The sequence below is a fragment of the Halichoerus grypus genome, chromosome 2, assembly GCF_964656455.1.
Source record: "Halichoerus grypus chromosome 2, mHalGry1.hap1.1, whole genome shotgun sequence".
Classification (NCBI taxonomy): Eukaryota; Metazoa; Chordata; class Mammalia; order Carnivora; family Phocidae; genus Halichoerus; species Halichoerus grypus.
This window is the reverse complement of record NC_135713.1, coordinates 197,093,332-197,106,125: the sequence shown is the minus strand read 5'-3', so window position 1 is coordinate 197,106,125 and position 12,794 is coordinate 197,093,332. Positions and strand designations below refer to the sequence as shown.

Here is a 12,794-nt window from a genome sequence, read left to right as displayed (position 1 = left end):
AGAATGAAGGGGGCGAAATCGGAGGGGGAGAAGAACCATGAGAGACGATGGACTCTGAAAAACAAACTGAGGGTTCTAGAGGGGAGGGGGGTGGGAGGATGGGTTAGCCTGGTGATGGGTATTGAGGAGGGCACATTCTGCATGGAGCACTGGGTGTTATGCACAAACAATGAATCATGGAACACTATATCTAAAACTAATGATGTAATGTATGGGGATTAACATAACAATAAAAAAATTAAAAAAAAAAAAATCCTAAAGGAGAACACAGGCAGCAACCTCTTCGACCTCAGCTGCAGCAGCTTCTTCCTAGAAACATCACCAAAGGTAAGGGAAGCAAGGGCAAAAATGAACTATTGGGACTTCATCAAGATAAAAAGCTTTTGCACAGCAAAGGAAACAGTCAACAAAACCAAAAGACAACCGACATAATGGGAGAAGATATTTGCAAATGACATATCAGATAAAGGGCCAGTATCCAAAATCTATAAAGAACTTATCACACTCAACACCCAAAGAACAAAGAATCCAATCAAGAAATGGGCAGAAGACATGAACAGACATTTTTCCAAAGAAGACATCCAAATGGCCAACAGACACATGAAAAAGTGCTCAACATCGCTTGGCATCAGGGAAATCCAAATCAAAACCTCAGTGAGATACCACTTCTCACCAGTCAGAATGGCTAAAATTAGCAAGTCAGGAAATGACAGATGTTGGCTGGGATGCGGAGAAAGGGGAACCCTCCTACACTGTTGGTGGGAATGCAACCTGGTGCAACCACTCTGGAAAACAGTATGGAGGTTCCTCAAAAAGTTGAAAATAGAGCTACCATACGATCCAGCAATTGCACTACTGGGTATTTACCCCAAAGATACAAATGTAGGGATCTGAAGGGGTACGTGCACCCCGATGTTTATAGCAGGAATGTGCACAATAGCCAAACTGTGGAAAGAGCCAAGATGTCCATCGACAGATGAATGGATAAAGAAGAGGTGGTATATATATACAATGGAATATTATGCAACCATCAAAAGGAATGAGATCTTGCCATTTGCAACGATGTGGATGGAACTGGAGGGTGTTATGCTGCATGAAATCAGTCAATCAGAGAAAGACATGTATCATATGACCTCACTGATATGAGGAATTCTTAATCTCAGGAAACAAACTGAGGGTTGCTGAAGTGGTGGGGGGTAGGAGGGATGGGGTGGCTGGGTGGTAGACACTGGGGAGGGTATGTGCTATGGTGAGCACTGTGAAATGTGCAAGACTGTTGAATCACAGATCTGTACCTCTGAAACAAACAATGCAATATATGTTAAGAAAAAAAAAAGAAGAAGAAGAAGATAGCAGGAGGGGAAGAATGAAGGGGGGGAATCGGAGGGGGAGACGAACCATGAGAGATGATGGACTCTGAAAAACAAACTGAGGGTTCTAGAGGGGAGGGGTTGGGAGGATGGGTTAGCCTGGTGATGGGTATTGAGGAGGGCACATTCTGCATGGAGCACTGGGTGTTATGCACAAACAATGAATCATGGAACACTATATCTAAAACTAATGATGTAATGTATGGGGATTAACATAACAATAAAAAAATTTTAAAAAACTAACGATGTAATGTATGGTGATTAACATAACAATAAAAAATTTAAAAAACAATTTAAATTATATGCTCATGCTATTGTTTGGAATATCTAAGCAAAAAAAATCAATGTTCTTTGTGACATTTTATAAGTAGGGTGGTGAGAAAACCCTTTCATGTTGAAAATCACCAAACTGAAATTAAATTTTAAAAATTCTTAGAAGCATCCTCATTAAAATAAAAGAAAAAATAATGAAATATAAAATTATTTAATTAAATTTATTAAAAATATTAAATCTAAGTCCAATAACATCTTTCACATTTGCACATTTAAACTACCATTTACAAGTTCCATACATATTCATTATTCTCATTAATTTTGGTAATGACCCTGTGACATCAATAATTATCCTCTCTTTAAGCAAAAACTAAACTAATATTCTTGACTCCCCTGGCTAATATGACTAGAGAATGGTAAAGGCAAGTTAAGGACATCGTTTTTCAGATTCCTAATCTATCACACCATACAGATGACCAAAGTGCTCCAATGGTGTCATAAGCAAAAATAAAAATAATAATGATGGCTTTCAAATTTCCTAGAATAGAAATTTTAAAAAGAAAATCATCAAATTCACCTTCATTTTATGTCTACTACATGTGAAGCATATAGGTACTTACAGACTATAAAATCTTCATACTAATCCTGTAAAGCAGGTATCTCCCAAATTAGACAAGGGGCAAGTATCTGTCCGTTTTCACAGAGCAGATAAGTCGGATTTAAATCCAGGTATTCTTTACTCCACAGTTTATGCTTTTAACCAATAAACAAATACCAGTAAACCTCTTGGATAATTCTGTTTTCAAATGACCAAAGAAAGATAGTATATTATGTTATGTATCAACCATAGCATAGCTTAATTTAGCAGATCAATTTAAATAGTAGAAACAGTAAGAATAGTGAAACTAGAAGGCAGGATGGAGGGATTCGCTGAGGTCAAAGACACTGCTTCTGAAAACTGCCATCTCCCCAGGCCCCGACAAGCAAGAATGGATAGTCAGGAGACAGCCCCTCAGCACACTCTCACAAAGTGGGAGATGTACATGAAAAAAATGAAAAACAAACCTTACCTACCCTGCATCATTATCTTACATTTGTACCAAAGACAACCTCTCCCTACTGTGCATGATTATTCAGATCTGAAAACTCATACTAACAAAATACAAAAACTGTGTTCATTATTCGATACATCAGAAATATCTCAATCCTACCTCTTTCTCATGCATTCGAGAGAGTAGATGTTCATCATGGAAACTGCTGGATTTTCTCAAGTTGAATTTGGGAGTCATCTGTTGAATGAGTAAGAGTTATTCAATACTTTTTTGGCCTGCCCTACCCTTAACCCAAAAGGAAGCTCTAAATTGCCTGAAGTTCATGCCAAAATAATACCAACATTGGAGAAAAAAGTGATTTATTCACTTGCAAGTGATAGGATTAATAAGACTGTTATGCTTCGTAATGTGTACTTGTGTTCTTCTCTGTAAATGACTTAATAATTACTTTATTTAAAAGTATCTGTCCATAAGGGGGCGCCTAGGTGGCTCAGTCAGTTGAGCGCCCAACTCTTGATTTCAGCTCAGGTCGTGGTCTCAGGGTCATGAGATAAGCCCTGCACTGGACTCCATGCCCAATGTGGAGTCTGCTTGGGATTCTCTCTCCCTCTGCCTCTGCCCCTCCCCGTACTTGCACATGCACTCTTTCTCACTCACTCTCTCTCAATGAATAAAATCTTTAAAAAAAAAAAAAAAACCTGTCCATAGGAAAAGTCCACTGAAATTCTCACCTACCAGAGAAACTGGGATTGGCTTCTGTCTCAGGTATCGAGGATTTTCTATCTGAAAATTTGAGATCGAAATTAATAATTTTATTATTAATCATTATTTTTGAGTTTTAATTATTATTTGATAAAATACAGAATTAAGCTGTTAAACAAAAATGTTTTCTATGTATCTTAATATTTAGTTTGTTTTAGGATGGGTATTGCATAATATATTTTTAGTAGCCCACTAACAAATAAAATATAAAACATAAACTTCTTTGCAGACAGAAATGCACCTTCGTGGTCCTCTCATGGCCTAACTGCCCAGCTTCATTTCCATTACTCCTCCCGTCACGTTTTATACTCTCAGAACCCTGGATGATTTACATTACTGAAATATGGTAGTCTTCCTGTGCCTCTCTACCTCTAGGCACCACTCTGTGCCCCTCTAACCCTACAAGCATGCACCTAATCGTCTTTTAAGTCTCAATTTAATTACTAAACAGCCAGGCAGGTTCAGAGCATGAATCCTTACATTCACCTCCAGAATAACTACTAGAGTAGAGAATTCCTTTGGTACTCCTCCTATATCTACCTTTCAGGTTCATCTACCCCCTCAGTATGCCCTGTATTCCAAGGACACTAAATGACTTGTTTTACCTTTAAAAGCACCACATTCTCTCCCAAATCTGAGTCTTTGCAACCTATGAAATCATTCTTCCAACTTCTTGTGGTTCACTTACTCAAGACTCTTCCCCAAGAAATTTAATTAAGTTCCTCCTATTCAGATAGTACCCTTTTATAATCAAACATCTATCTTCTGTAAAAGAGTGTAAACTCTGAAAACGGACTATGACTGTCACAACCCAACCATCCCTAGCATCTACCACAGGACCGGGCAGGTGATGGGTGCCCAACAAATACTCATTAAGAAGAAAGGAAGGAAGGAGGGAAGAAAGGAGGAAGGGGCAAAATGTACCTGATCCCACCCTCTTATCAAGCTCCTAAAGTATCCTATGTATCTCTCATAGCACATTCTAAGTGTTTATCAGTATGTCTCCACATCTGTCTTTATGCACAATAAGTGCAAGGATAATGACTTCTCAATTTTTTATTTCTGGTAATTAGCACAATACCTAATCTGTAGTAGGCTTTCAAGGAAATATTTGTTGAATGAATATACTATATGATAAATTAGAAACACTGATTATTATCCCAACTATTTCATTCACAAATGAAGTGATAATTAAAAATCATTATCATGGAATTCTAATCTCTTGATATCTTAAACTTGCACTTTACAACATAGATAATCTCAAAATGTACAAGAATATAAATACAACACTAACCATGACTTCAAACTAGAACAACTGACAAACTTTGTCAAACATATTATCAGAATCTACTCCTCCAAAATCTCACTGTGTTTTCAAAAAGCTCCTGAAAGGACTTATTATAGTTCATAGTCATAGAACATAAACAATCCATACCCAAGTTGATAATAAAGATAAGGATGGATAAAGGACCAATTAATCAAAGAATACAGAGGCAATGAAATTAAAAATAGAACTGATTATTCATGTTTAAAAAACATAAAAGCCTCTATAGCAACAGATAAGATCTGAAGAGTTACTATATTTTAACACCTAGATAAGGCGTAATTTACAAAACAATTTTCTTTCGCCTGAAGGCTGATTCCTGTAAAGTAATGGCAACTGTCTGAATTTAATTTTCTCTCCCCATCCTCCAAAAACCCATACAGATCAACAAAGAGAGCACATAAAAACACCCATCACCTAGGCCTACATCATAACAAGGAGAGATTACTAAAACCCTCGATTCACATGTAAGTGGCCAAAGAAAGATCACAGATCAGCAGAATTAGATCCTGAGCCAAACCAGAGTGACAGCATGGAACAAAAAGGAAGTGCCTCAGCATCCTAGTGGTGTTGGAATATAAATGTCATCAAACATTGACCTGTAGAAGGAGAGTGATCTACCTTTCCTGGGTCATACAAAAAACCCGATGGATCAGAGTGCTGGAGACAGGAGAATCAAAAGAAGGGTGTGAAAAGTGTAAAGAACCAGAGAAGGTTCTTAGGAAGGAACCACTTCTGCAGTAGAGAGAGGCCCCTTGGGAGGAAGTTTGTCCATGATGGAGGGAAAGAAAGAAGGAGCTGAAGAAAAAGAACCATACAGAAACAAGAAAGAAGCAAAGAAGGAGAGGATGACAGGTCAAAAAGGCAGAACTTACTAAAGAAACTGAACTTCAGTGGAGCAGGAGAAGGCCTGCCTAAACCAAGAAATAAAGTAAGCTACCCAAGCCATCCATCCCATACAGCCACCGGCTACTGCTTGTTCAAAAAAATCTAACATCAATAATCATGAACAACAGCAACAAAAAGAATCTAACATCCATAAAAACAGAAAATCAAAATCAAAGCCTGTCAATAGTAGGAATTACTTTTCTTCTATTTCATGGCTTTGAAAAAAACAGTAATATGAGCCTCGAAATAGAAGAAAACAGTAATATGGGCCTCCTTTGGCCTCCCCTGTGTCCAGCACTTTCATTCATTAGGTTTTTTTGTGCAACCCACTTGAGGTAGACCACTTTCCTGCAGGTCAATGTTTGATGATGTGTATGTTCCACCAGCGGGACAGTAAGTATTCAAGTATAACTTCTAAATAATCTCAGGAAGTTCATAAAGAACACTACCAATAAAGACAGAAAATAGAAAGATATTAAACAGGAGCTGACCAAATAAGATCTTAGCGAAGTTGTGAGATGCCAAATTGATACATAAAAGTCAGCTGCAATTCTGCAAATTAGCAAAAATCATCTAGGAAAAGAAAATAATTTTACAGAGATATCATTTTTAATCACAAAACAATATATAATTCCTAAAAGTAAATCTAAGAAAATACACATAAGCTCTTTGTAGAGAAAATAATTCAGCTTTTTTGAAAAACATTAATAATGAAATAAATGTGAAACCATGTTTTTGGACAGTCTCAATATTGTAAAAATGACAATTCTCCTTAACTTGATCTAGTGACTAAATTTATCCAAACCAAAATCTCAACAGGGCTTTTGTAAAACTTCATAAGCTCATTATAAAATGTATATAAATAAATAGACAAGAATAGCCAAGACATGCCTGAAGAAAAAAAATCAAGGTGGAGCTGACTTACAAAGATATAATAAAACTAACAGTAATGAAGATAAGTCAATGGAACCAACTAGAAAGTACTAGAAACTCAAAAAATATGAGAACATGATTCATGAAAAATCTAGCACTGCAAATTATTGAGAAAATAAAGATGTGTTCAATAAGTGGGGGAAAAAATGAGATCTGATTCCTTCTCGTACCACATATAATAAATTCCCAATGGATTAAATACTTATAATTAAAAGCAGAACCATAAAACCTTTCAGAAGACAACTTAGAATGACTTGAGGTGCCAGGGTGGCTCCATCAGTTAAGAGTCCAACTCTTGATTTCACCTCAGGTCATGGTCTCAGGCTTGTGAGATTGAGCCCCTCGTGGGGTTACATGCTGGACATGAAGCCTGCTTAAGATTCTCTCTCTCCCTCTGCCCCTCTCCACCCCACAGCCCTCCGCTCGCTTGCACGTGTGTGCACTCTCTCACACTCTCTCTCTCTAAAAAAAAAAAAAAAAAACGAGAAAGAATGACTTTATGGCCTCAAAGTAGAAAAGATTTTTTAAACAAGAAACATAAAAACAAAAAGCATAAACAAAAAGGAAATTAATAAATTTAACTAGGAACTTCTCTCCAAAAAAGATATCATAAATAAAATGAAAAAGTAAGCCATAAACTGGGAGATGTTTGCACAAATGATTGGTCTCCAAAATGTGTAAAGAAGGTCTTTAAAATTTAATAAAAGAAAGAACAATACAAGTTTTTTTAAATGGGAAAAACATGAAACACATTCTACTGATGAAGAAATTTGAATGACTAATACACATATGAATATATGGGCAATCTTTTCAAAAATATGAAAATGTAAAGTAATTCCACAGTGAGATGGCATTTTATAGCCACCAGATTGGTATACATTAAAAATTTGACAATAGAAGTGTTCCAGATGGTGCACCACTGCTGGGTGTATGAATTAGTACATTCACTTTGGGAAACATTTATTAAGTAGAGACAATAATAAAACCCACTTAAATATCATACCAGAGAAAGAGGCACATTCTTTAGTAAATAACGCTGTACTATAAACACAGCTTTTTGAAAAACAGAGGCAGCAAATTTCCAGCAGGCAGCAAAGTACACTCAATAAATATTTATTGTCTGAAGGTATATATATGAAAAGTAAGTAACCATTCTCTATTTTTGGAATGGAGAAAACCAGCCAAGAAAGTAAGTTCTTCAAAAATACACCCAAATCTGCAAATATATAAAACCCTAATTCATGAAGCAGAATTAAAGAGAAGGGGAAAAATAAAGGAAGGGGGAAACGGAATTCTCAAAGATGCTCAAGCTCTAATTAAGCTTAAAATTTAAAACCAAAAGCCAAGAAAACCATCTGTGACTTATTTTGACACAGCTCTACATTTATAAGCAGAGTACAAAATATTGGTTTAGCTAATTACAATGTAGCCTTTCAACTATGCAGAAGTGACTCCTGTTTCATCCTCTGCATCTTTAAAAGCCATTAAATACAGAAGTTAAAGACTCATTCTGTTATCATAAATTTTCTTTCTCAAGTTGACCAAAAAAAAAAAAAAGAAAGAAAAAGTCTATTATAATATTTAAAAGCAACAATGAACACTGTAAACAAGTATAAATCTTTCTGTTGTTATTCATTTACAATACATTGAGTTTGTCTCATAACCACTTTGAATATGTACTGAGAATTATCCATAGTAAAGCATGTTCTTGCGTCTATTTGGGAGAAATAAGCAATCTATTTTCTGATTTTATAACAGCAGCCAGATGTGCTTTGAAGTTAAATGTTCCCACTTTGTAATCCACCAGTAAATGGACTTGAAGCAATCTGTAAACAGTCTTAACATTTACTTTTTTCATGCTCTTTTGGAGAATTTCTTGTTCTCTCATAATACCTCAAAAAAGAAGACCACAATAAAGAATGTCCAAAATGGAAGATAAAAGGGATTTATGCGAAACATTAAAGTCTAACAAAATATTATAGAGAAAAGAAAGCCAAAAAAATTAAGTTCCAATAGCAGGAATGAATCACATGACCAAATACTTCTTGTTTAAAGAGCAAATAGAATCACAGTAATAAAATATGTAATAGTTTAAACTAGACAGAAATACAGATATCTGAATGCTAGTTTCTAATGAAGACTGGCTTTTGACATTTTATTTTGGTGTTCTAGCCAATTTATTTGGTTACAAAGGGTTCTGTCAGATTATCTCTTTGGATTATTCAGGATTTTGGTCAAACTGATCAAATACCCTTATAGACTAATGTTGACCAATTAGAGATGTTCTATGATTCCAGAAAAATAGAAAGACATTTTATCTGATATTTTAGCTGCCTTAATAAAGGAAAGGACATTTTCAAGCAATATATTACTAGCACCACAACTAAAATAAATGTTTTTAAGTCATGGCTTCAGTCAGAACTGCCAAAATTCTCTCAATAGCATAAAATAAATTCAGTCCTCAATGTCAAATCAATTATGCTCCAAAATAATGTTTCTTAAGTCAACATTTTAGAACTTGAAAGTTTTTCCTCAGAAATAATACTACAAGTGGAGGCTCATTTGTTGGTTTACTCACATTTCAAAAAACATTTAGTGAGCACAAATTAAATACAGATATATAAAGGCATAGTCCCTTGGCACAAGAAAAAGCAAATAAGCCAAAGGAACAGAATGGAAACAGACATGTACTACCACCTGATTTATGAGACAAATAACACTATAGTGCAACAGGAATAGTCTTCTCAATAAATGGGAGTGTCACCCACATATATGTATAAGGGACAAAAATAAATCTTAACACCCTACCTTATAACTAATATACCCAAATCACCTCTAGATGGTATTAGAAAAAGTGGGGCGCCTGGGTGGCTCAGTCGGTTAAGCGTCTGCCTTTGGTTCAGGTCATGATCTCAGAGTCCTGGGATGGAGCCTCGTGTTGGGCTCCCTGAGGACAGGGAGCCTGCTTTTCCCTCTCCTCCCTGCTCGTGCTCTCTCTCACGATCTCTCTCTCTCTCTCTCTCAAATAAATAAAATCTTTAAAAAATAAACAAATAAAATAAATAAATAAATAAATGAAATAAAACAACAGGGCTGCTAGGAGACAACACAGAAGAACATCTTCAGGACCTTTAAGATAGTCTAAGATCTTAAACAGGACATATAACAACACTAATCACATAGTGAAAAAATGAGAAAATGAACTGCATTAAAATGTACATTTTCTGTTCATTCTTCTCAAAGACCCCAGTAAGAGACTGAAGGAAAGCAACAAAATAGGAGAAAATATTTATAATACTCCAAAAGGACTCTTACCCAGAATAGATACAAAACCCTTACATATCAATATGAAAAAGGCAAACAACCCAACAGAAAAACTGACCAAGGCACAAGTAGGCACTTCACTCTGAGAGAGGCCATCTAAACTGTCAATAACATCTGAAAGGTCACCCAACTGTATTAGTCACCAGGAAAAAACATATGAAAACCACATAATGCAATGTCACTAACCACTCTCAAGAATGACTAAATTTTTTTAAGTAAAAAAAAATTAACTGACAATACCAAGGCCTGAAGAGAAAGTAGAGAAACGGGAGCTGGCCCTTGGCTGATGAGGATGAAAACTAGCATCGTCCCCTAAGAAAACCATCAGGTAGTATCTATATCAATCAGCCTTCTGCTACACAACAGATTACCCCAAACCTGCACAGCTTCAAACTACAACCATTTTATTTAGCTTGCAATTCTGTGGTGCAGCAAGTTGGGCAGCTCTTCTGCTGGAACCGCTCGTCTCAAATTACTCTTTTGTCTTCCTCTTCCTCTTTTGTTTACTAGACCAGCGTCACAGCTGCCCCAGTGCCTGATTAGGACAGTTCCCACCAGGCCCCAGTGGGGAAGGCCCCAGTGAGTAGACCAGCCAGGCTTCCTACGGGGAGAGTAAAGGCACATTCCTACCTGCTAACACCTCACAGGCGTCCCCTAGCCCTTGACAGGAAGGTTCACCCCTCCCAGAAGGCCCCTGGCCTCCAGGTGGGTCTGCCTGACTCTATGGGGCTGTCCACCCTCTGGAGCTACCTGCAGGATCTGGGGGACACTCACTCCTGCTGACCTTGCCCAGCTCCCACTGCCTGTCTTGAGAACTATTCCTGCACAAATCCCACACTACTCCCAGATCCTGCTCTGGGGCTAAGGGGCAAAGAGTTCTCACTGTTCCATTGCTCCTGGTAGGGGTGAGACTGCAGTCAGCATGTGGACCCACGGTGGGAGTGGGCAGGTGACTAGGATGGAAGTCCCAGGAAAGTCCTCCTCCCAGCCCCCCACCAGGGCCTCAGAAAAATAAAAAAGAAAAAAGAGAAAAATGTACATAAAGATAGTTAAGCATGAAATATATATCAATTATATTGGCAGAGTAAGAAAGCTTCCCCAAAACTAAAGGTTAAAAAGCTTAAAGAGTAAGAAAAAAATATAGGAGGAAAATTTAATTGCTAGGTTTAATAAGTAAATCTCTACTTGAATTATGTATTCCTAAAAAAAAAACTAACACACTCCTGGAGAAAGAAAGAATATATTTGAGGGAAAAATGTATTTTTAACAAAAACTAGAAAATTCAAATTCCAGAACATCTAATGCATCTGAATGAAGGTGTATGAAAGTCATGCCAGCAATATAAAAAATGTACCCTTGGTGTAGAGCACTAAAATTAACTACTATTAACTGATCATTCACAGGAAGAAAGAAAAAAAAATCCATCACACAAAACTAAAATCAAAGCAAACTAAAATCTAAGCTTTTTAATACACTGGATTCTTAAAGTATTCTACTGTGATCAAAAGATATAGTTCAGCCTGATTAATGTATAGATGTTATAAATATATAAAAATGCAAGACTTTCATACTTTATACTGTTACTGCACTCTTTGAACAACAAAACTGTGAAACAAAACCCAGGCATACCTAGTTTTAAGGCATTACCTCAAAATATTTTAGATGTTTTATTTTAATTTTATTATACAAATGAAAATTTTAATCCTCTGAACAGTTAAATAATCAGGCAAAGTACTGTGTGTGCTAAGAAATGTACATCAGAAGTTTCAAATGGCTAAGGGCAAAGGCAAGTTTAAAAGGATAGCCCAGAATTTCACTTTTCACTTTGATACTGCTTTCTGGCAAATAACAAAAACATTGTCTTTCTGGGGGATTTCCTATGCTCTTCTCCCACACTGGTAACTTAGGCCTTCCCTCCAGGGGCAGCTTCCCCTCCGCCTTCAAACATAACAGTGTGTTTCTTTTGACTTACTATTCCCCTCTTGTTACTAATTCTCTCTCTTCTCTTTCACCAACATGCTCCCAAAATGGCTAGGAGATTCATATTGCTTTAAATTCTTATCCATTCCCTACCTTCTAATCATGTCCCTTGTAGGAGTCAGCTGTCCTTACTCTGTCCCCTGAAGACTGGCCGTCCAGCCTCTGGGTGCAGCCACCACCTCGAACAGCATGACTACGAAATAGGATTCCAGCCCTCGAGTCTCATGAAGCTCCAAATCTTGACCTCCCCAGTTCGTCAGACCATCTCTTCAGTCTAAAAGGAAACCTGTAACCCTTCAAATGGATTCCAGTCTAAAAGGAAACTTGTAACCCTTCAGATGGATTCCCCCATCTGACAGTTAACTGACAGAGAGCCAATGTTCCCATTTCCTAGAAGCAAGCCTTTAGGTGCCCTTCCGGTCAGCTCACCTATCAGTCACTAGCATCCTTGACCCTCTTTGAAATGTCTTTTCTTTCAACACTTTCCATCTTCACAGAAATCACACTATTGTGGAGTTCACCACAAACACCGAAAAGATGATTGGCTCCCTTTCTCCAATTTCTATTCACATCTAGTATAACCTTCAAAATGCCACCAAGTCAATTTTCCTAAAGCACCGCTTTCATTAAAGACCATTATTAGTAGGAAGGGTTTTAGGTTTTTTAAAATAACAACCCCTAATGTCAGTGAAGAATTAAGAAATAGACAATCCTCTACACTGCTGGTTGGAGAATAAACCGGTATATACCTTCTGGGGGCAATGTACCAGGAAGGGATATAACCTGAGAAAGCAACCAAATATGTATACAAAGATTCTGTAGGGAATTTTAGTGCAGTATTACTTATATTAGCCACACACTGGGAGCAACCGAAATGTCCAAAAATAG

At 36.9% G+C, this 12,794-nt stretch overlaps 1 protein-coding gene across 4 annotated transcripts in view; it reads right to left on the bottom strand.

Annotated features, from left to right (window-relative positions):
• The window catches only part of CEP112 (centrosomal protein 112), a 422,424-nt gene that overhangs the window by 365,763 nt on the left and 43,867 nt on the right, over nucleotides 1-12,794 (bottom strand). For all 4 annotated transcript variants that reach the window (XM_078065962.1, XM_078065964.1, XM_078065965.1 and 1 more), the window contains exons 7-8: nucleotides 3,431-3,478; nucleotides 2,855-2,932 (exon numbers count right to left, since the gene is read on the bottom strand). In XM_078065962.1, coding sequence (XP_077922088.1) covers nucleotides 2,855-2,932; nucleotides 3,431-3,478 — 126 coding nt within the window. The remainder of the gene's footprint in view (nucleotides 1-2,854; nucleotides 2,933-3,430; nucleotides 3,479-12,794) is intronic.